The sequence below is a fragment of the Carcharodon carcharias genome, chromosome 30 (assembly GCF_017639515.1).
Source record: "Carcharodon carcharias isolate sCarCar2 chromosome 30, sCarCar2.pri, whole genome shotgun sequence".
Taxonomy (NCBI): domain Eukaryota; kingdom Metazoa; phylum Chordata; class Chondrichthyes; order Lamniformes; family Lamnidae; genus Carcharodon; species Carcharodon carcharias.
Genome location: NC_054496.1, coordinates 6538678 through 6562517, shown reverse-complemented (window position 1 = coordinate 6562517; position 23840 = coordinate 6538678). Strand labels below are relative to the sequence as shown.

Here is a 23840-nt window from a genome sequence, read left to right as displayed (position 1 = left end):
CACATTATAGAACATGATGGTCCCTGAGCTACCACATCATCAAGTAAAACATTTAAAAAGGATGTTTAATGTAGGATATAAAAATACATATTCAGACCTTCAGTTTCTGCAGTATTTCGCTTTTATTTACATTTTCTGGAGCTTTGATTTTGCCTTTAAGGATAAAGAGAAATTTGCTAAGCCTTCCTCTGCAGGTTTAATTGGCTGGTTGGCTTATCTATGCAGCAGATAGAACAGTGGAAGGCACAGACTTGTTCTGCTAAATTAACTTTTCACAATTACTAATAAACTATTATTAATATAACTTATTTTTGAATCTTTGGGAGGGGGGCACTGAAGTGAATGGTGGGTGGGAGCCAAAACAAAATCCAAAGCCATGCCAAAAAACACAATCCAAGAAAGCAACAGCATTTCACAATTCAGTGCTGCATGGCATGCCAAGGGTACGTAGTTTGTGTATGCATTAGGCTCAAAAAAATTACAAACCAACCGTGGTCTATATGTAGATGTTGTTGATGGATGATTGTAATTGGATTGCATTGGGATTGATTTGCAACCAGTTTTAAAATTAGTTGGCATGGACACACAGACAGATACATGGATGGACGCATGAATTTCATAGTGCATTTTGATTGGATGAATTATTTCAGAAGGCGTTGTGCCAATAAAGCACAGATTAAAGACAGCATGTGAAAAGACAAAACAAGAAATACATCAATCATTATAGGCAGTTCGCTTTCTTTTGACAGCAATGATCTATATCAAAATACAATAGCAATAGACTGGTTCAGACAGGAATAGTGCACACTGGCTGCAGATTTTGGTCAAGCAAGTGCAATGAACATACATGTGTATATATAAACACATATTTGTAGTTTGCACTTTGTTTCTAATTTGGCTTTTGGATTTTTGGCACTATTTTCATCACAATGTTTGTATAGTGATTGTACAAAAAGTGCCCATTTGCAAACACTTTTGTGATTTTCTTAGTTTTGGTGCTAATTTGGATAAGAATAATGGGAAAAATAGCACTATCTCCAATTGGAAAAAATAGTCTGACTTCCAGATCTGAAAAAATAGTGCCCAAAAATAAACATCAGGTGGTGAGAGAGCACCAGTAGCATTCAAAGGGGTGTGTTAATACAGATAAATTGTTTTGGAAGTCCTGTACACTGTTATGTCTCTGTCAGTACAGATATCACTGATATACATTTAGTTTAGGTCCTACCACCCCTGGCTACAACAAAACTAATTCCCAGTGTATTTTCCAGTTTCTGCACAATGCCCTAGTGGTGGCACCAATCTTTCATTATGATGAAACAATGATCAAGCATCTAGCAAAATACCTACATTGAATTTTTTCTATTCTCCACTTTTACACACCCTTTCCAAAGGAGAACTAATAATTGAACAAATGATTGACAAATACCCTCTTCGCATTTACAAACCCACAACATAAACACATTGCAGGGCTACTTAAGCACAATATTATAATGAAAATAACGTGGTTCTTCACTCTCCCCAATATCTTTTCATTAAGGCATTGTCTCTTTGAAATAAATATTTAAGACTTTCATCCTTTAACTATAAAAGTACTTACAGTAGATAAGAAAATGAGAATGTCTAATGTGCTTTGACCCATAACACTACTTGTGCTATTTACTGTTTCTATCATTCTCCTTTGCTAAACAGGAGCTGGCAAGTTTATCTCTCCCTGTTATAAAATATCCTATTGGACAAAGTTTCATATGTTGCATTAGCTGCTACTTTACACCCACAATTGCAGATGCTGTTTATATCTCATTTTGCATTTGCTGAATTTATACATTGCTATGACCTTTGACCCAGAAGCAGTACTGTAAGGGAAATTTGTAATTTCTTTAAAATGTCTGTGGAATCTGTAATTGTTTTTAAGGATGTTTGGAAAGGACTTTTAAGACTTTGCATCAATTGTAAAGGGATCAATTGTACATTTCTTGGATAATAAGAAATACTGGTCCATGTGACCTACCAACCCTTAATCTGGAAGCAGTACCAACGGGAAGGAATTTAAGATACAGATGCCAGGTGGACGAACACAAAGGAGAGCTGCAGATACAAAGGAGAGCTACAAGCAGAGGGGATGGAGGATGACAACAATCAGCACACAGATGCAGACACAAAGAGAAAGCAGAGACAGAAAGAGAAACTCAGAATTCTCGTGAGAAGAAGCAAATAAATCACTTAAGAGGCCAGTTTTTCTATTTGGCAGAAAAGGAGACAAGAGCTTTTGGAGGTTCTGTGCAAGCTGGCTAAAAAGATCTAAAACCTGGCAAACTGTGTGAATAGCTCAGAGACACTGCTCAGTGTTTTCTCAGAAGTGGCCAGGCCATGAACTGGGTTGGTTGGTCAAAAAGGAACTCTGGAAAGTTATCAGGGCTGTCATGACCTGATGGAGAGAAAAAGTTTGTAGAATTGTGCCTTGCTGATGATAACTGTACCAATAAAACCCAGATGTGAAAGCTGTTGTTGTATAGGACTCCTGACATACCCTGTGTGAATGAAGAACAGCATATTGTGGAACTGTATAGCTACGTAATGCCATACATGCTGAAATGGTGTGACTGTGTATGACCAGTCTTTGTTGCATCAATTATTTGAAGTGAAATTTGCCTTTGTAGTTGGAGTATTATTTGCCTGTTAATCCAAGTTGTTCATGTTAAGGTAAAGCTACAAAAAGTGGGACATTGTTCATAATTTCTTCATTTGGGGGGCATTCAGCAAATTTGGTTATTTTGGTTTACAGTTCCCCCAAAGGGATTGGAAAAAAATTGGGAGTTCAAGTCTAGGATATGAACCCAGAGACTGAAATGGGTTCACTGGAACTTTCCAGCATTTAAACAAACAAAATTTCATGTTTGATTTTGCTATATTTTATTGGGAAATTGACATGAGTACCTTTGAGGCTCAAGCCTTTGTTGTAAGAGAGGGTCTGACTCCCAGAAACTTGAAACAGTTGAGAAAAGATGATATACAGGCTGCAGCAGTACCTTAAAGGTTCTAAAGCAGATTCTTCAAAAGATGGAACATAAGTTCACATAAAAATAGATTAAAAAATCCTTGTGTCTATAAGTACAGAATACAAAAGAAATGAGGTAATATTGGAATTTTACAGGACCACAAACAGGCTGTACTTGGGATTACTATGTAGCTTTGAACATTCTCAGGTGAAAAGGATATGAATGTAATACATTCACCACTAAAGGACAAGGAGGCAGAGCAAGGAAGAGAAATTTGGGCATTTTTACTGAAGCTGCAAACAATGAGCAAGTGTGAGAGTGAATGAGTGTCTGTGTGTGTGTGTGTGTGTGTGTGTGTGTGTGAGACAGCAAGAGTGGGACAGCGAGGAAGAGAGAGAGAATGAGTATGAGTGAGTGAGTGTGAGAGTGTGTGTGTGAGAGTGAGGGTGAATGAGTGAGTGTGTGAGCGAGTGAGAGAGTGAGGAGTGAATGTGAGAGACCACACACGCACACACCAACCATACCCCCTCTCTGTCCTCAAAAACCTATCTACACACCAGGCCAGGAGAGGAGGAAAACCCAGGCTGAAAGGCAACTCGCATCCAACTCCCATTTTCATATGCCTTCCACCAAGGCCAGCTCAAAAACTGCGCAAGGTTGGCATTAGTCAAATACAACTCCTTAGCTTGATTCTGGTTCCCTTCCCCTTCCCTGGTAACCAGGACTTGAGGTCTAGTCTGTTTCACTTTCACTCTGCTTCTTAAGCAAAATGGTAAAAAAGTTTTTATTAGTTAGATCTGATGCTTGGCACTTTTTAATGGTCATTTTTATTAATTACTCGTTGTTAAATTATCCATTTATTGTTTTGACATTGATTTTTTTGCTCAGCAAGTTGTTATGTTTTCTTCAAACTTTAACTTTTTTTTCTGGAATTCATGATTAATGTGCCAAACCAGACCTCAGGAAGCTACTGCTGGGTTTCCTGCTGAAGGGGATTGAGAGGCTCACAAGAAGTCTGATTGTTTTTTTAGAAGGCTGGCAAAAGAGTTTATTTTTGCTCCAATAGAAATGGGAAGTGTTGGAAATACTTAGCATCTCTGGCGGCATCTGTGCAGAGAGAAACAGAAGTCAGTGACCCTTCGTCAGAACTAGTGCAGATTGTGGACCTGAATCATTGACTCTGTTCCTCTCTCCATAGATACTTCCTGGCCTGCTGAGTATTTGCAGCATTTGCTGTTTATATTTCAGATTTCCAGCATCTGCAGTACTTTGTTCTCTTATTATATGGTCCACGTTGAGCATTTGCAATTGTGGTTAGTTTCAATTTAAAATGAGAAAATGTTTATCACTCGATGCAAAGCCCACTCGTGTGGATAAAAATAGCACGTTATTGCAGGTGAATTGGTTGGTGCTAACTTACTAGAAGGTTTTTGCCAATTTTAAACTTGGAAGTGAAACCAAGACTCGCGCGCCAAAAGAATAAGTCACTGTTAGTTCAAGATATTCTCATTTGTACATGGTATTGTTGTTTGAGATGCTTATGAGGTTCAAGTCTTTTGGATGTTGCTGACCATATATTGCATAGGGTCAGGTTTAAAGAAGCAGAGCTGGCTGTATAACGAGTTACCAAGTTGAGAGTAATTGTCTGACAAAGCCACAGTTGTAAAGTGTATCATACTGAAACCTGAGCTTTTGATAGGCTTTATAAATAGAGGCTTAGAGTACAAAAGACAAAAAGTTATGCTAGGCCTATATGAAACAGTTTGACCCCACAGTGACTAAGGTTCCCAATTCTGGGTACCCAAAGAATGTGAAGGGGAGGGTTAAAAAAAGGGGTGGGGGGGGGGGGGGTGGGATAAGGAGCCCAGAAACAGGAGAAGCACCAGGGCCCATGATTTCTCTTCCTGGCCCTGATTTTGTCTTAAGAATAGGTACGTGAAAGCTGAGAAATGAGAAAAACAAGCCTGTTGCACCTGCCGAGTCAACAGGGCTATCCTCCAGGTGCTAATGTCCTGACCAGTAAAGCTCACAGCTCTCTGCATGATAGTTTTGGTGAATTGTTTAGCAGGTGCGCCTTAGTTAAGGCTTAATAGGCAGACCCTGATCTAAGGAGTTTGTCTTAGTGTGTTCTGAGGCAGAGGCTACAAAGGTCAATGAATGTTATTATGTCAAGGATGTCATTTTAATGAGAAAGTGGAGGACTCCTCAGGGGGCAGCTGGTGAGTATTGGGCTGTAGTCCACCGAACTGTTGTATCTCTATGTTACTGCAATGAGTTTTTATGGATCACCCAAAGGATCCCAATTGCAGATCATGTGGGTATTTGGACTAGGATATTGGCACAATTTTATTGGCCAAAGCTGTGGAAGGATGTGGTTGTATTTTGAAAGACATGTCACATACGTCAGTGGTAGGGAAGCCCCAGACTTTGATCAAGCCAGCCCCATTAATCCCAATTCCAGCATTTAATGAACCCTTCAGTAGGGTTCTACTGACAATCATGGTTCCATCATGGACCATCCACCTGATTTCTGGAGATAATAGTGTTGAAAAGGATCACAGTGCACATTGTGATTGGCGAGCTCATCCAGTTTTTCACAAAATATGGGTTGCCAAAAAAAATTCAGTTGGACCAAGGATCAGCTTTTATGTCAGGGATGTTCCAAGAGGTAATCACAGTGTCAAGGTGCTCTGGAGAGATACCATCAGGCCTTCAAGACTATGATTAAGGCCTATTGTTTTGAATACCCCCAGGGTTGGGATCAGGGATATTGTTTGTGTTATTCATGGCTAGAGACATGCCAAAGAGTTACGTGTTTTAGTCGAACTGGTCAATGGGTATGAGGTTAGGGTGCCCTTAAGCTTATTAAGGAGTGGTTCTTGGCCCAGGAGGAGACGACCAACCTCCTTGATGCGGCTTTAGCAAACTCACTCTGTCAGATTGATGACGTGATTAGCTTTAGCCAGCCTGTCAAACAAAGTTCTCAGATGCCGGATATGTCCCAAGTGTCACTGTACAGCAAGAGGTCATCTATAACAACACAATATGAACCTAATCAGCCAGTAGGCTTAGCACAAGTAATAGACCCTATGGATAATACTACAATTACCTGGATATGTGCAGGTTCTACCAGAAATCTGTCCTTAATTTCAATAGTCACCCCATTGGCAAATTTATTGATGAAAAATATGAAGTTCAAGTGATCACAGTCAAATCAAATAGCACCTAGGATGTTAAAATTCATTTTAATCATGGAGTGAGTTCTTAAAGCCCAGATTTCAGTAGGCCAATCAAAGTGGTTGTTGACACCAGTAATGTAGGGGTAGAAGTGGTGCTGCTCTAAAATGATGATATCAGTATAGAATGGCTGGTTAGCTACTTTTATAACAAGTTTGATAAACATCAAAGAAAATAATTGACCATCGAAAAGGAAGATTAAACTGGCATTTCAGCAGTTCGAAGTATATGTGACGAACAGTGAAGGAAGGTACTAGTCTATACAAACCACAACCTACAAGTGCTCCTAGGAAAGTTCAAATCAAGAGCTGTTTCAATGGAGTTTAATGCTGCAGATATTTATACTAAAAGCTGTGCATGTTGCCGGTTGAAACAGTATGATTGCAGGTGTCCTGTCAAGAGTTTAAAGAACAAAGGATGGTAACAATGTCTTAAAGGCAGGTGAACATACATGATTTTATAAGATTGTAAAGTACAACTGTATGTTTGTAATGAAGTTTGTTCTGTAAATAAGATGTATCATTGTTGCTACCTGTATAATATGTAATACGCTATGTGTTAAAGTGTTTGAGGTTAAGAACTTACCATATTTTGAACATTATTATAAAGAAAACTTAACCATGATAAAGCTTTCTTTTCCAAGGAGGGAAGTGCAATGACCTTTGACCCAGAAGCAATACAGTAAGGAAAATTGTAATTTCTTTAAAATATCTGGAATCTCTAACTGCTTTTAAGAATGTTTGAAAAAAACTTTAAAGAGGTTGCATCAATTGTAAAGGGATCAATTGCATTTTTCTTGGAAGATAAGAAATGCTAATCATTATGGCCTGGTGGCCCTTGACCAAGAAGTAGTACCAACAGGAAGGAAGTGAATATATGAACGCCGTGTAGCCAGACAAAGGCGAGCTACAAGCAGAGAAGCTGGAGGGTGAAGGTGATCAGCACAGACGCAAAGAGAAAGCAGATAGAGGAACTCAGAATTCTTGAGGAAAAGAAGCAAATCGCTCTCAGAAGAGGTCGGTCTTTCTTTTTGGCAGAAAAGGAGACAAGAGTTTGTGGAGGTACCATACAAGCTGGCTAAAAAGTTCTAAAACCTGGAAAGCTGTGCGAATAGCTGAGACCCTACTGGTTGTTTTTCCAGAAGTAGCCAAAATGTGAACTGGACTGTTATTGGTTGGTCAGTTGAAAAGGAACTCTGGAAAGATACATCATCAGAACTGTTGTGACCTGAGAGAGAGAGAGAGAGAGAGATCATAGAAGTGCATCTTGCTGATAATTGTACCCAAGAAAATCAGAGGTGAAAGCAGTTGTCAGATAGTACTTCTGACCTACCCTGCATGAATAAAGAACAGCATATAATGGAACTGTGTAGCAACATAATGCCATACATGCTGAAGGAGAATGTTTATGGTTATGTAAGATGGATCTTTGTTGTATCAACCATTTAAAAAGAGGGACTTAACATTGTTCTGTAGTATAGTTTGCTTGTTAATTCATGTTTAATTTATGTGGTTCCAAAAACCATAAAAAGTAGAATCTTGTTTGTAATTTCTTCATTTGGGGGAGTCATTCAGTAAATTTGGTTATTCTGGTTTACAGTCCTCCCATGGGGATTGTAACAATGCTAATAAGATTTTAGTTTTATTTTCTTTACACACTGCTTCTATTCTTTATCAGAGAAGATCAGTGCGAGAAGTCTTCCTTGCAGTTGGAGATAGCAGGTGTTGGTGGGAACAAAATTACTGATTGCATAATCAGATCCTAATCTGGATGGAACATTCTTGGGATAAATGGCCTTTTCTTGCTCTGATTTTTTTAATGTTCTTACAATTCTTAATAATTTAACATTGTTTTAGGGTGACAATAAGCAGGGCTTCTAGGCTGCTGAAGGCAAGAAATTACTCAGCACCAATTTGGATTTGGGTTGGAGGCATAAAGAGAAGTAGAATATTAAGACCAGTAAAGGGAGCTCCTGGTTCTGTAGCACATTGAAAAGACTCCTTTTGGATGATGTTGATTCACCATGTCTAGTTTCAGATGAAGAATTACGGGAGGAAAACAGCCATACTTTCTCAAATAAAAGTGTGGCATTTTTGTGAACTGAGAGAGAGATATCAGTTACTACTGATATTAGGTTAGTACTGTCCACAACACTTATACACAGTTCCATTCCATATGGTAATCTGTCCTACTGTTCATCAAATATAAACTAAGGCAGTTAAGCAAAATATGAATCCTTCAATTTTTCAAAAAATATCAAATATTTTTGCAGCCACTTTATTTGGGATCAATTTTAATCCCCGAATATCCAAGGACAGAGAAGTGTGAAAAAGGGTAGGTAGGAAAATAGTGCACAGCGATTGCCACCAGGTGAAGATTGGATGATCAAAGGTACAGAAGTCCTCACTTGTCATTAATTGGCTCCTGGAAAATGGAACATTATGCAAAACAGTCTGTCTAAGGCTCAAAACGCCCTGCCAAGATTGCTTGCTCCCCGCCTTACCCGAGACCCAGCACTTGCAGGTTCAACGTGGGAATGTTCTTGCATATGGCCATGTTAACACGAAACAGCAGCAACACAATGCAAAGTGTTCTAACTGGAGAGCAGCGCTAATGCAAAACATCGTGTGGGATGACATAAGATGGGGAGGTGCTTTTGGGAGGTTCCTGCAGGAGGGAAGAGGAGCTTTACTGGGCAATGGGGGCTCTGATTTTCTATGTGGGAACTGAAGAAGCACTCCTGCTTCCCTTGGTCCAGGATGCTATAGCAGATTTCCAGCTCAGGCTACATTTAAAATGTCATTGGGACCCATTGACATTATAGGATCCATTTTAGCATTTATACATGAGGCCCCCACTCGAGTCCAACAACTGCTGCCAAGACCAGCAGGAACAGAGCAAGAGAGCCTTTTTCCTTTGATAGATCCATTTTCCTTAATTGAGGGTTCCCCTCACTGTAGTTGATAAGGCACTCAACCATGTCAGACCCATCTCCCACACCTCTGCACTCACCTCTTCCCCTCCCTTCAAAGACCACGATTAGGGTCCCTCGTGTCCTCACTTTTCACCCCACCAGCCTCCACATTCAAAGGAAGATCCTCTGCCATTTTCGCCATCTCCAGCATGATACCAACACCAAACATCTTCCCTTCACACCACCACCAGCACCCACCCCACCCCACCACCATCAGCATTCTGTAGTGGCCGTTCCCTTTGACAGCCTGATCTGCCCTTCAACCACCCCCAACTCCTCATCCATGCAATTGCAGAAGGTGCAACACCTGCCCCTTTATCAGGAGTCCTCACCATCCACGGCCCCAAACACTCCTTTCAGCTGAAGCAGTGCTTCACTTTCACCTGCTTCAATTTGGTCTACTGCATTCACTGCTCCCAATGTGGCCTCCTCTACATTGGGGAGACTAAACACAGAGTGGGTGACCATTTCACAGAACACCTTCGCTCAGTCCACAAGCATGGCCCAGACCTTCCTGTCACTTGTCATTTCAACACATCATCTTGCTCTCATGCCCACGTGTCTGTCCTTGCCTGTTGCACTGTTCCAATGAAGCCCAACACAAACTGGAGGAACAGCACGTCATCTTCCAATTAGGCACTTTACAACCTTCTGGACTTAACACTGAGTTCAACAACTTCAGACCATGAACCAACTCTCATGCATTTTACCCCTTTTTTAATCCAATTATTTTTATTTTTAATTCAATTATTTTTCAGTTTATCATGCTGGAGTTGGCGAAAATGGCAGGGGATCTTCCTTTGAATGTGGAGGCTGGTGGGGTGAAAAGTGAGGGCATGAGGGACCCTAATCGTGGTCTTTGGAGGGAGGGGAAGAGGTGAGTGCAGAGGTGTGGGAGATGGGTCTGACATGGTTGAGTGCCCTATCAACTATAGTGAGGGAAACCCTCAATTAAGGAAAATGGATCTATCAAAGGAAAAAGGCTCTCTTGCTCTGTTCCTGCTGGTCTTGGCAGCAGTTGTTGGACTGGAGTGGGGGCCTCATGTATAAATGCTAAAATGGATCCCCCACTCCTACTGGGCCATCACTTGTTTCTATGTTGTGCTCTCACAGAGCACTGACACTTGTTCTGCTATTAACACATTGTTATCTTACCTTTATGCCACTATTAGCACCTTCTTCAGTCTTTAATACTACCATTAATACTCCTTTTGTCTCATGTCCATAACATCTTTGTCAACCTCCCTTGAGCTCCCTCCTATCCCTGACCTTCTATTTTGCTCTACCTGCTCCACCCCCCTTAAACAGTATGAAATCCATCACATTTCTACTTCTCTTTAGCTCTGAAGAAGTAATTCAGACTTGAAATGTTAGCTGTTTCTCTCCCCACAGATGCTGCCAGACCTGAGTTTTTCCAGCATTGTTTTTATTTCAGATTTCCAGCATCTGCAGTATTTTACTCATATAAAAGAGATAGAGCAACCCATTTTAACTGATCATCCCCCACTACCCACTCCTGCAGTATTTCAGTGAACAGTAAATGTTGAGTATCACAACTAAATATTGAAAACAGTTTATAAGTACTAACAAATTATGAGCATTAATAATTTAAAGTAGATCGAGGTAGACTGAGGCATTACATTAGAGCAGATAGTTACAGATTTTCATCATGAATCAGTTTATCTCGTTAACTTTACAGTGTGAAAACCAACCCAAGATTTAATGGACCTATGGTGCCTATTTTAAAAGAAAGTTTCTTAGGAACTATAAATAAAGGATACAATTCTAAAGGGGTGCAGAAGCAGCTAGACCTGGGGGTAAAGGTGCAAAAATCATTGAAGGTGGCAGAGCTACAAGAAAAGATGGAGGAGGAGTGGGACTAGCAAGATGCTCTTAAGAGCTGGCACAAACTGTGCTGTAACTATTCAATGATTCTAAGAAATGTTTAAAAATTCCTTCTCAATTTCATGAATATAATCTGCCAATTTACAACTCATACTTTGATGACATTTAAATCTTATTGTGTATGATTCCATAGGTACTTGCTGCCCTTGGGTACCTTGCCTAAGTAGCCACTCATCTGAGAGTCTAGACAGTGAGTGCCAGTAAAGGCATAACATCTTAGAGGGGAGCACTTTCAAAGTATATCCCTCCCTCAAGTGCTGCCGCTCTGTAAAACTGAAAAGATTTATTCTTTAATTGACAGCATCTTGCAATTTTACAATGTTTATGCCAATTGCTATTCCTGAGTGCTTTCTGAAAACTTCATTTTGTACAGAGTAGAAGGCTCTTTACTTGCCATCTAGTCCACAAAAGCGCAGAATAAAGGAGCTGAATGTTGCTCAAGACTGGAATTCCATCAGATCTACCTGGGGTAGATATGCAACATGTTGGTTTAGTTTGCAAAGCTAGCATCATGTACTATTTAAGGCCATGGCTTGGAAGAAATCTTTGGAGTCGTCATAGTCAGAGTGGCAATAGACTTCATGATCATTACCACAGTGCATACACCTAGCCTTAGATTGACCCCATGAAGTTTCTAACTCAAGTTCTCCCCTGAGGATGGTGAAACTTTTCTTGACGTGCAGACGAAAAGGAATGATTTAACTGAGCTGTTTAAGGTTGCCTTTACACAATGAGGCGCACCATTAGTTCACACCAATGTGACATATAAAGTTTAAATTCAGCTTAAATCCAAATTCAGGGCATGACCTAACATGGGAGCCAAGTACAACAAGACTTCTTGGAAAAGGTTTGCACTCTCAGCGGTCAGTTTGTGTCTCAAATCCAGATCTGCACTACATCAGGTCACCATTGGCACAAATAAAACAGACATTAAACTTGTATTATTAATGAACCCCAAAATAATGGAGTGTATAATAGATGCAGATTGTCGCTTTATCCCAGAGCCAAGGGGGCTTAATTTTAAAGTTCAAACTAAATTGGTTAAAATGTTTTCACACAAATGATTGATAGAATGTAGAAATCTTCAATAGGGATCGATGTAGATCAATAAGAGGGATATAGATAACTACTTGGAACATGAGGTATTAGGAATATGGCGAAAGAGCAGGGAATTTGATTAAAGAGATAGAGAACCACCATCAGTAACAAAAATGGCACAGCAAGTTTTGCAGGCCAAGTGGTCTCCTCCGGTTCATATGAAATTAGAATAATTATTGTAGTCATAACAAAAAGGGGATAGTTTCACATGACTTGCAGGGATCAAGTGTGAAAGGATTTACTTGATTGTTCATCTGTTTAAATGACTATAGAGCCATAGTCATAGAGGTCTACAGCACAGAAAAAGGCCCTTTGGCCCATTGAGTCTGCGCCGGTCAAACAAGTACCAAACTATTCTAATCCCATTTTCCAGCACTAGGCCCATAGCCTTTTATGCCATGGCATCGCAAGTGCACATCCAAATACTTCTTAAATGTTATGAGGGTTTCTGCCTCTACCACCCTTTCAGGCAGTGACTTCCAGATTCCACCACCCTCTGGATGAAAAAATTCTTCCTCACATCCCCTCTAAATCTCCTGCCCCTTAACTTAAAAGTATGCCCTCTGGTTATTGATCCCTCCACCAAGGGGAAAAGTTCCTTCCTGTCTATCCTATCTATGCCCCTCAATTTTATATACCTTAATCATGTCCCCCCTCAATCTTCTCTGCTCCAGGGAAAATAATCCCAGTCTGTCCAATCTCTCCTCATAACTAAAACTCTCCAGCCCAGGCAACATCCTGGTAAATCTCCTCTGCACTCTCTCTAGTAGTGCAATCACATCTTTCCTATAATGCAGATTCCGGAATTGCACGCAATACTCTAGCTGTGGCCTAAGCAGCGTTTTATACAGTTCCAGCATAACCTCCCTGCTGTTATATTCTATGCCTCAGCTAATAAAGGCAAGTATCCCATATGCCTTCTTAACCACCTTATCTACCTGTCCCGCTACCTTAAGGGACCAGTGGACATGCACACCAAGGTCCCTCTGATCCTCGGTACTTCCCAGGGTCCTACCATTCATCGTGTATTCCCGTGCCTTGTTTGTCCTGCCCAAGTGCATCACTTCACATTTATCCAGGTTAAACTCCATTTGCCTCTGATGACCCCATCTGACCAGCCCATCTATATCCTCCTGTAATCTAAGGCTATCCTCCTCACTATTTACCACCCCACCAATTTTCGTGTCACAAGGGACCTAACACCGATCCCTGTGGAACCCCACTGGACACATCCAGTCACAAAAACACCCCTTGACTTCCTGCCACTCAGCCAATTCTGGATCCAATTTGCCAAATTGCCTTGGATCCCATGGGCTCCTACCTTCATTATCAGTCTCCCATGCAGGACCTTATCAAAAGCCTTACTGAAGTCCAAGTAGACTAAGTCAAATGCATTGCCCTCATCTACACACCTGGTCACCTCTTATATTTTCAATGAAAACAAATATAATCACACTCCATGTTGTCACAGAAGTAAGCACTATTTAGGCATAGTGTACATCAGGCAGTCCTCAAATTCTTCTATATTATCCCAGAAATCTATCTTCATTTCCAACCACATTTCAAAACAGGTCATACTGCAGCAGTGTGATAGTTCCATTACTAACACCAGCAACCCTCTGTGGTCAGAGTAATTTTTGTCAGTTTGTTCTGATTGGTTTGTGTTCGACTATACTTAGGACTAAAAAAAAAACTTTAAATGCATCTGAACAATCTAGATTCAAGCCTAGAGCCTGGAACCAAATGGATAAAGGTTGATTTAACTATGCAATTCTGTCCACTTCTACTCTGTCTGATCCCTCACCACCTAGAGACTTTCAATCTCCATAAACTTCAGCAGATCCAAAAATTTGCTGCAGTATCTTCTCCTATACCAAGTCCTGTTCGTCCATCGTCCCTGTCAAGGGGTAACGGAGGCTGATGTAATGATACAACATCACACGAATAAACAGCTCAATTAGAATCTGCATGGATTTAACAGAACTAAACAAATCAATGGAATGAGAGATCAACCCCATGGCTTCAGTGGATGACAGCCTTTCCAAACTAGTCAAGAATACTCTATTCACCAAATTGGATGCAACCAGTGGATTTTGGCAATTGCCTCTGGATAAAGAATCCAGATTACTGGCCACTTAACACCATTCAGTCGTTATTGCTTAGTAGACTACCATTTGAAATTGTATTTACTCCTGAAATTTTCCAGAGAACTATGTTTCAAATGCAAGATGGCAAGGAAGGAGTAATATGCCATATGGAAGACATACTTGTACATGGCTCTGTGAGAGAAGAGCATGACTGAAGAGTTAGAGCAGTCAAGAAGTAGGAGCAGGAGTAGGCCATATGGCGTATCGAGCCTGCTCCACCATTCAATAAGATCATGGCTGATCTTGGGCTTCAGTTCCACTTCCCTGCCTGTACCCATATCCCTCGATTCCCTGAGTCATCAAAAACCTGTCTATCCCAGCCTTAAATGTATTCAACAATGGAGCATCTACAATCCTCTGGGGCAGAGAATTCCAAAGATTCACAAACCTTTGAGTGAAGTAATTTCTCATCTCAGTCCTAAATGATTGGTCTTTATCCTGAGACTGTGCACTCACATTTAAATTCCTCAACCAGCAGAAACAATTTCTCAGCATCTACCCTATCAAGCCCTTTCAGAATCTTGTACATTTCAATGGAATTGCCTCTCATTCTTCCAAACCCCAGAGAACAAAGGTCCAATTGGCTCAGCCTATAATAGAATAGGCCCCTCATCCCAGGGACCAATTTAATGAACATTTGCCTCCATTGCAAGTATATCTTTTCTTAAATGCAGACCAAAACTGCACACAGTACTCCAGATGTGGCCTCACCAAAACCTGTACAATTGGAGCAAGATTTCTTTATTCCTGTACTCCAATCCCTTGCAATAAAGGCCAACATGCCAATTGCCTTCCCAATTACTTGCTGTATCTGTATGCTAACTTTTTGCATTGCTTATACAAGCATGCCCACATCTCTTTGAACATTAACACTTAGAAGTTTTTCACCTTTCAAAATATTCAGCTTTGATTCTTTCGACCTAAGTAAATTTCCCTACATTATAATCCACCTGCCATCTTGTTGCCCGCTCACTTAACCTGTTTATATCTCCTTGCAGTCTGTGTCCTCCCCACAGCTTACCTTTCCACCTAGCTTTGTGTCAGCAACAAAAACTTAGATACATTACTCTGTCTCTTTATCTAAGTCATTAATATAGATTGTAAATAGCTGAGGCCACAGCACTGACCCTTGTGGTACTCCACTATTCACTACCTGCCAGCTTGAAAATGTCCCATTTATGCCCACCCTGCTTCCTGTCTGTTAAGCAATCCTCTATCCATGCTATTCTGCCCAACTCTATATGCCCTTCTCTTGCCCATTAGCCTTTTAAATAGCACCTTATAGAATACCTTTTAGAAATCAGGTTTACTACATCTACTGGTTCCCCTTTATATACCTTACTAGTTACATCCTCAAAAAGTCTCCAATAAATTTGTTAAACAGGATTTTACCTTTTGTAAAACAATGTAGACTTTAAGTTTTATAGGATGCAGGACTAACGTGGAATGAAAAATGTGAGTTTGCCAAACCTATGATTAAATTTCTAGGTCACATAGGAGAAACCCCTGGAATCACAGTCAACCCACAAAAAACAAAATGTGAACGGAGTTTCCACAATCCAGGAACATTACTGAACTTCAGAGATTCAACCAAGTAGACAAGTTCTCAATGAGCCTGAGACAGCTTATTGAGACAGGGTCAACAGTGGTGTTGGAATAAGGACCAGCAAAATGCTTTTGAGAAAAATCTTTTAATTTCCTCAGCTTTTAGCACACTACAATCCAGAACTATCAGCCATTGTAGCAGATACATGGTCTATAGGTCTGAGTGCAGTATTAAGTACAGAAAGGCAGTAAACATAAATGAGTTTACTGTGCCTCAAGGTCATAGAGAGAAAAGATATGCTACAGCTGAGAAGGAAGCATTGGCAACAACATGGGAGTGCAGGAAATTCTCAGACTACATGATGGGATTGCAGTTCAAAATTGAAATAGACCATAAGTTACTACTCACTCTAAACATGAAAGTGATTGCAAAGTTACCACCTAGAATCCAACATTCCAATTAAGATTAATGAAATATGGCTCCGTAATAGAGTACTTCAAGGAAGTACCAGATGACAACAGGTACATGATCGAGGAAACCAGCTAAAGGAACCAATCTAGAGGATTTGGATTTCATCGGGGCAGCGGAAGTGTATATATCTCTCATTACTCGACAACTACCAGCTACTGCAAAGAAGTTGCATGAGATAAAACAAGCACAGCAGCAAGACGATGAATATGTCCAGACAAGAAAACACTGTCTGGAAGGATGGCCAGATTATACTCCTACCAGTCCAGTACTTTGAATGGAGAAAGCACCTCACAATCATTGATCATCTCTTAGTTTTTAAATGAAAGAATAGCCAGAGAACACTTTGGCTTGATATTGTTCAAAAATTTCACCAATATCACTTAGGGATAGCAAAATGTCAAAAGAGAGCCCAGCAATCGGTCTGGTGGCCAGGCATTACTCATTCTATAGAAGAAATAGGGGAGATGGTGGCATAGTGGTAATGTCGCTGGACTAGTAACCCAGAAACCCAGGCTAATGATCTGGGGACATGGGTACAAATCCCACCATAAGAACTTGTGAAATTTGATTTCAATTAATAAATCTGGAATATAAAGCTATTTTCAGTGATGTTGACCATGAAACTATTGATTATCGTTAAAAACCCATCTGGTTCACTAATGTCCTTCAGAGAAAGAAATCTGCCATCCTTACCTGGTCTGGCTTACACATGACTCCAGACCCACAATAGATTGACTCTTCAATGCCCTGAAATAACCCAGCAAGCCACTCAGTTGTATCAAACCGTGTAATAAGTCTAAAAGAAACAAAACTAGATGGACCACCCAGCATTGGCCTAGGCACTGGAAATTACAATAGCAAACTCGGCCCTGCAGAATCCTCCTTACTAACAGAATTGAAAGAGCTGTCTCAGACTAGTCAAGCAACAACCTGAGTCATACTCACGGAATCATAACGTACAGATAATGTCCCAGATACCATCCCTGGGTCTGTCCTGGAGGCAGAGGTGGAAGTACAGTGGTATACAGAAGGGTATTGCCCTGGGAATCCTCAACAGACTCCAAACCCAATGAACCTCATGGCATCAGGTCAAACATGGGCAAGGAAACCTCAGCTGATGAATTAGTGTTGTATCAAACTGTGTAAAAAGTCTAAAAGAAACGAAACTAGATGGACCACCCAGCATCGGCCTAGGCACTGGAAATTACAATAGCAAACTCGGCCCTGCAGAGTCCTCCTTACTAACAGAATTGAAAGAGCTGTCTCACACTAGACATGTTGAGCACCACTTTGAGGAAGCGCTGAGGGTGGTTGGGGGATGATGGACATTGAAGCCAAGAGTGGCTCAGAATCACAGAGCAGAAGAGGCCCTTTGGCCCATCGAGTCTGCACTGACACATAGCACCATTACAGACCAAGCCCCAAAGCGCATAGCTGCTAGACTGAGACTGTGGCAAGTGGTGCAGGTAGTTAAGAAACCAAGAGAAAAAAACATACTTGGCCTCATTCTTACCAACCTGTCTGCCACAGATGCACCTGTCCATGACACTATCGGTAGGAGTGACTACCGCACAGTCCTTATGGAGACAAAGTCCTTTCTTCACATTAAGGATACCCTGCATTGTGTTGTGTGACACTACCACTGTGCTAAATGGGATAGATTTCAAAACTCAAGATTGGGCATCCATGACGTGCTGTGGGCCATCAACTGTAGCAGAATTGTACCCAACCACAATCTGTAACTTCATGATCCAGCATATTCCCCAGTTTACGATTACCACCAATCCAGGGGATCAACCCTGGTTCAAAGAAGAGGACAGGAGAACATGCAAGGAGCAGCACCAGGTATCCCTATAAATGAGGCATCAACCTGGTGAAACTACAACACAGGACAACTTGCATGCCAAACAGCATAAGCAGCAAGTGATAGAGCTAAGCGGTTCCACAAACAACAGATTAATTCTAAACTCTGCAGTCCTGCCATATCCTGTTGTGCATGGTGGTTGACAATTAAGTAACTCACTGGAGGAGGCGGCTCCACAAATATCTCTATTCTTAAATGCTGAGGGAGCCCAGCACATCAGCGCTAAAGAAAAGGCTGAAACACTTGCAACAACCTTCAGCCAGAATTGCCAAGTGGATGATCCATCTCGGCCTCCTTCAGAGGTCCACATCTTCACAGATGCCAGTCTACAGCCAATTCGATTCATTCCACGTGATATAAAGAAATGGCCGAGGGCACTGGATACTGCAAAGGCTATGGGCCCTGACAATATTCTGGCAATAGTACTGAAGAGTTGTGCTCCAGAACTTTCTGCACCACTAGCCAAGCTGTTCCAGTGCAGCTACAATACTGGCATCTATCCGGCAGTGTGGAAAATTGCCCAGGTATGTCCTGTACAGAAAAAGCAGGACAAATCTATCAGTCTACTCTCAATCATCAGTAAAGTGATGAAAGGGATCTAGTACTATCAAGCGGCACTTGGTTGTCAATAGCCTGCTCACTGACACTCAGTTTTGGTTCCACCAGGGTCACTCAGTTCCTGACCTCATTACAGTGTTGGTTCAAACACGAACAAAAGAGCTGAACTCCAGAGGTGAGGAGAGAATGACTGCCCTGGACATCAAGGCAGCATTTGACTGAACGTGGCATCAAGGAGCCCATCAAAAAAACTAGAGTTAATGGGAATCAGGGGGAAAACTTATCAAAGGAAGATGATTGTGGTTTTTGAAGGTCAATCATCTCAGTTCCAGGACTGCAGGAGTTCCTCAGGGTAGTGTCCTAGGCCCAACCATCTTCAGCTGCTTTATTAATAATCTTCCTTCCATCATAAGGTCAGAAGTGGGGATGTTCGCTGATGATTGTACAATGTTCAGCACCATTCGTGACTCCTCAGATACTGAAGCAGTCCATGTCCAAATGCAGCAAGACCTGGACAATATCCAGACTGGGGTTGACAAGTGGCAAGTAACATTCACGCCACACAAGTGCCGGGCAATGACCATCTTCAACAAAAGAGAATCTAACCATCGCCCCTTGACATTCAATGGCATTACCATCACTGAATCCCCCACTATCAACATCTTGGCAGCAGGGGGTGAGGTGGTGGGGGGAGGTGGGGGTTGGTTACCATTAACCAGGAAATGAACTGGACAAGCCATATAAATACTGTGGCTACAAGAACAGGTCAAAGGTTAGGAATCCTGTGGCAAATAACTCACCTCCTGACTCTCCAAAGCCTGTCCACCTTCTACAAGGCACAAGTCAGGAGAGTGATGGAATACTCCCCACTTGCCTGGATGAGTACAGCTCCAACAACACTCAAGAAACTGTAGGACAAAGCAGCCACTTGATTGGCACCCAATCCACAAACATTCACTCCCTCCAACCCTGACACAGAGTGGCAGCAATGTGTACCATCTACAAGATGCACTGCAGGAACTCACCTATCCTTCTTAGACAGTGCCTTCCAAATCCACGACCATTACCATCTGGAAGGACAAGGGCAGCAGATACATGGGAACACCACCACCTGGAAGTTCCCCTCCAAGTCACTCAACATCCTGACTTGGAAATATGTCACTGTTTCTTCACTGTCACTGAATCAAAATCCTGGAACTCCCTCCCTGGCAGCACTGTGGGTGTACCTACATCACATGGACTGCAGCAGTTCAAGGCGGCAGCTCACCAACCTTCAGCCAGAATTGCCCTTCTCAAGGGCAATTAGGGATGGGCAATAAATGCTGGCCTAGCCAGTGACGCCCACATCCCATGAATGAATATAATAAAAAAAATTAAGCCTGGTCCTCTATTGCCTACAAAATAAGATGCTTGGTTCTCGCATTTAACTCCCTTCATGGCCTCACTTCTCCCCATATCTGCAAGCTCCTCCATCCCCATGCCCCCTCACCACTGTCCCTTTGCACCCGCCACCCCTTTGGTGATCATGCCTTCAGCTACCTGGATTCCACACACTAATTTTCTCTAAACTACAGAACTGATCTCAGAGAGCTAGCTAAGCATACTAAAGGGAGGACGAGGCAACCGTGGCTGACAAGGGAAGTCAGGGACAGCATAAAAGCTAAAGAGAAAGTATATAATACGACGAAGAGCAGTGGGAAACCAGGGGATTGGGAAGCTTACAAAGACCAACAGAGGACAACTAAAAAAGAAATAAGGAGGGAGAAGATTAAAAAGAGGGTAAACTAGCCAGTGATATAAAAGAAGATTGCAAGAGTTTTTTTAGATATATAAAGGGTAAGAGAGAGGCAAAAGTGGACATTGGGCCACTGGAAAATGACGCTGGAGAAGTAGTAGTGGGGAACACAGAAATGGCGGAGGAACTGAATAGGTACTTTGTGTCAGTCTTCAAGGTGGAAGACACGAGTAACATCCCCAAAGTTCAAGAGAATCGGGGGAGCAGAGGTGAGTATGGTGGCCATTACCAAGGAGAAGGTGCTAGGAAAACTGAAAGGTCTGAAGGTGGATAAATCACCTGGACCAGAGTTCTGAAGGAGATAGCTGAAGAGATAGTGGAGGCGTTAGTGGTGATCTTTCAGGATTCACTGGAGTCAGGGAGGGTCCCAGAGGACTGGAAAATCACTAATGTAACCTCCCTGTTTAAGAAGGGAGTGAGGCAAAAGACGGGAAATTACAGGCCAATTAGCCTGATGTCAGTCGTTGGTAAGATTTTAGAGTCCATCATTAAGGATGAGATTTCAGAATACTTGGAAGTGCATGGTAAAATCGGGCAAAGTCAGCATGGTTTCATCAAGGGGAGGTCATGCTTAACAAATTTGTTAGAATTCTTTGAGGAGGTAACGAGTAGGTTAGACAAAGGAGAGCCAATGGATGTTATCTACTTGGACTTCCAGAAGGCCTTTGACAAGGTGCCGCACAGGAGGCTGCTCAGTAAGATAAGAGCCCATGGTGTTAGAGGCAAGGTACTAGCATGGATAGAAGATTGGCTGTCTGGCAGGAGGCAGAGAGTGGGGATCCTTCTCAGGATGGCGGCCGGTGACTAATGGGGTGCCGCAGGGGTCAGTGTTGGGACCACAACTTTTCACTTTATACATTAATGATCTAGATGAAGGAACTGAGGGCATCCTGGCCAAGTTTGCAGATGACACAAAGATAGGTGGAGGGACAGGTAGTATTGAGGAGGCGGGGAGGCTGCAGAAGGATTTGGACAGGTTAGGAGAATGGGCAAAGAAGTGGCAGATGGAATACAATGTGGGGAAGTGTGAGGTCATGCACTTTGGTAGGAAGAATTGAGGCATAGACTATTTTCTAAATGGGGAGAGAATTCAGAAATCTGGAGTGCAAAGGGACTTGGGAGTCCTAGTCCAGGATTCTCTTAAGGTTAACTTACAGGTTGAGTCGGTAATTAGGAAGGCAAATGCAATGTTGGCATTTATTTTGAGAGGACAAGAATATAAAAGCAGGGATGTGCTGCTGAGGCTTTATAAGGCTCTGGTCAGACCACATTTAGAATATTGTGAGCAATTTTGGACCCCGTATCTCAGGCAGGATATGCTGGCCCTGGAGAGGGTCCAGAGGAGGTTCATGAGAACGATCCCAGGAATGAAAGGCTTAAAATATGAGGAATGTTTGAGGACTCTGGGTCTCTATTTGATGGAGTTTAGAAGGATGAGGGGGGATCTGATTGAAACTTACAGAATATCGAAAGGCCTGGATAGAGTGGACGTGGGGAAGATGTTTCCATTAGTAGAAGAGACTAGGACCTGAGGGCACAGCCTCAGATTAAAGGGAAGACCTTTTCGAACAGAGATTTCTGCTCCTATGTCTTTTGGTTTAATTTGTCCCTCCCCTCTTTCTCCATAGCCCTTTGATTTTTTTTCCTTCTCAACTATGTATTTAATTCCTTTTTAATGGCTACAAGTTGAATCCGCTTCCCTTTGTTCAGCACATTCCATATTATAATTTGTAAAAAGGATCATCACCTCTTTTTTGCCAATTATTTTAAATCTGTCCTGTGGTTACTGAATCTCTTGCCAGTGGAAACAGTTTCTCCTTAATTGCTCCATCAAAACCATAATTTTGAACATCTGTACAAAATTACTCCTTAACCTTCCCTGCTGAAAAGGAGAAGAATCCCAGCTTCTCCAGTATAACCAGAATCGAAATCCCTCACTGGCACCATTCTAGTAAATCTCCTCTGCACCCTGTCCAAGCACTTGACATCCTTGCCAAAGTGTGATGCCCAAATTCAGACAAAATACTCCAGCTGAGGCCTAGCTTATGATTAATAAAGATTTAACATGGCTTCCTTGCTTTTCCTATTCCTCCATTTGTCAGATTTGTTATTATATTGTGAATCTCCCTCAAAAACAGAAATAGAGATATGTAGGAAATGGTGTTGTAGGGGTTGCTGTTCTGAGGTGGGACTGAGATATATTAAATGTACAGAGGGAGCATTACTCTGAATTCAGTTGTTCTGTACCTGATCTGGAAGTACTTGATACTGACATGGGAGTGTACTTAAGACAAATGTTCCCTTTCACAGAGCCAATATATCTAATCTTATTGACCTAAATTTCACCAAAAAAAATCAATATCACTGTTTTGTTTGTTTGCTTCCTTTGAAGGTTTTCTTTATGCTTATTTATTTAAATATTTGCTTCAGATATAGTAATTAAAATAATATGGAAATGATAATGCAATTCTGATGGGAATCCAGCCCTTTCTTGCTAGAATGATTAGGCCATGCAACCCTCTAATGACAGATTAAACAGGCTGCAGTCCAAAACATTTTAAAATGTGATTATGTGCACTGATGTGACTAGAACTACACAACAGGAACAGATGGAGTTGCGTTAAGACGACTTCAGGAATTGCAACAAAGTCAGTGTGTCAGAAATAAATCAGTCTCCTTAGAATCAAGCAGAAATGAAACTATTGTTTGTTAATTGCTACATTTAAGATGTTTGATGAATATTTTTAATGTATACTTACCCAAAATTCCGTCACTAATATATCAGTGACACTGCCCAGGACTGTGACAAAGTCAAATACATTCCAAGCATCCTGAAAATAGTTCTGTGGAGCAAAAGGTAATATCATTACAAATGCTGAATTTAAGCAATTTTCACCCTCTTGCTGAAAGTGCTGACTCTTTTTTTAATATTTGTTCATGGGATGTGGGCATCGCCAGCTAGGCCAGCCTTTATTGCCCATCCCTAATTGCCCTTCAGAGGCACTTAAAGAGTCAACCATATTGCTGTGGGTCTGGAGTCATATGTAGGCCAGACCAGGTAAGGACAGCAGATTTCCTTCCCTAAAGGACATTAGAGAACCAGGTGGATTTTTACAACAACTCGCCAATGGTTTTGTGGTCATCAGACTTTTAATTCCAGCTTGTTCATGGAATTCAAATTTCACCATCTGCCATGGTGGGATTTGAACCCAGGTCCCCAGAGCATTACCCTGTGTCTCTGAATGA

At 41.5% G+C, this 23840-nt stretch overlaps 1 protein-coding gene across 1 annotated transcript in view; it reads right to left on the bottom strand.

Annotated features, from left to right (window-relative positions):
- LOC121271161 (voltage-dependent P/Q-type calcium channel subunit alpha-1A-like) overlaps positions 1–23840 on the bottom strand; it is a 760453-nt gene that overhangs the window by 120300 nt on the left and 616313 nt on the right. Inside the window, exon 34 of the mRNA XM_041176921.1 lies at positions 23354–23437. Coding sequence (XP_041032855.1) covers positions 23354–23437 — 84 coding nt within the window. The remainder of the gene's footprint in view (positions 1–23353; positions 23438–23840) is intronic.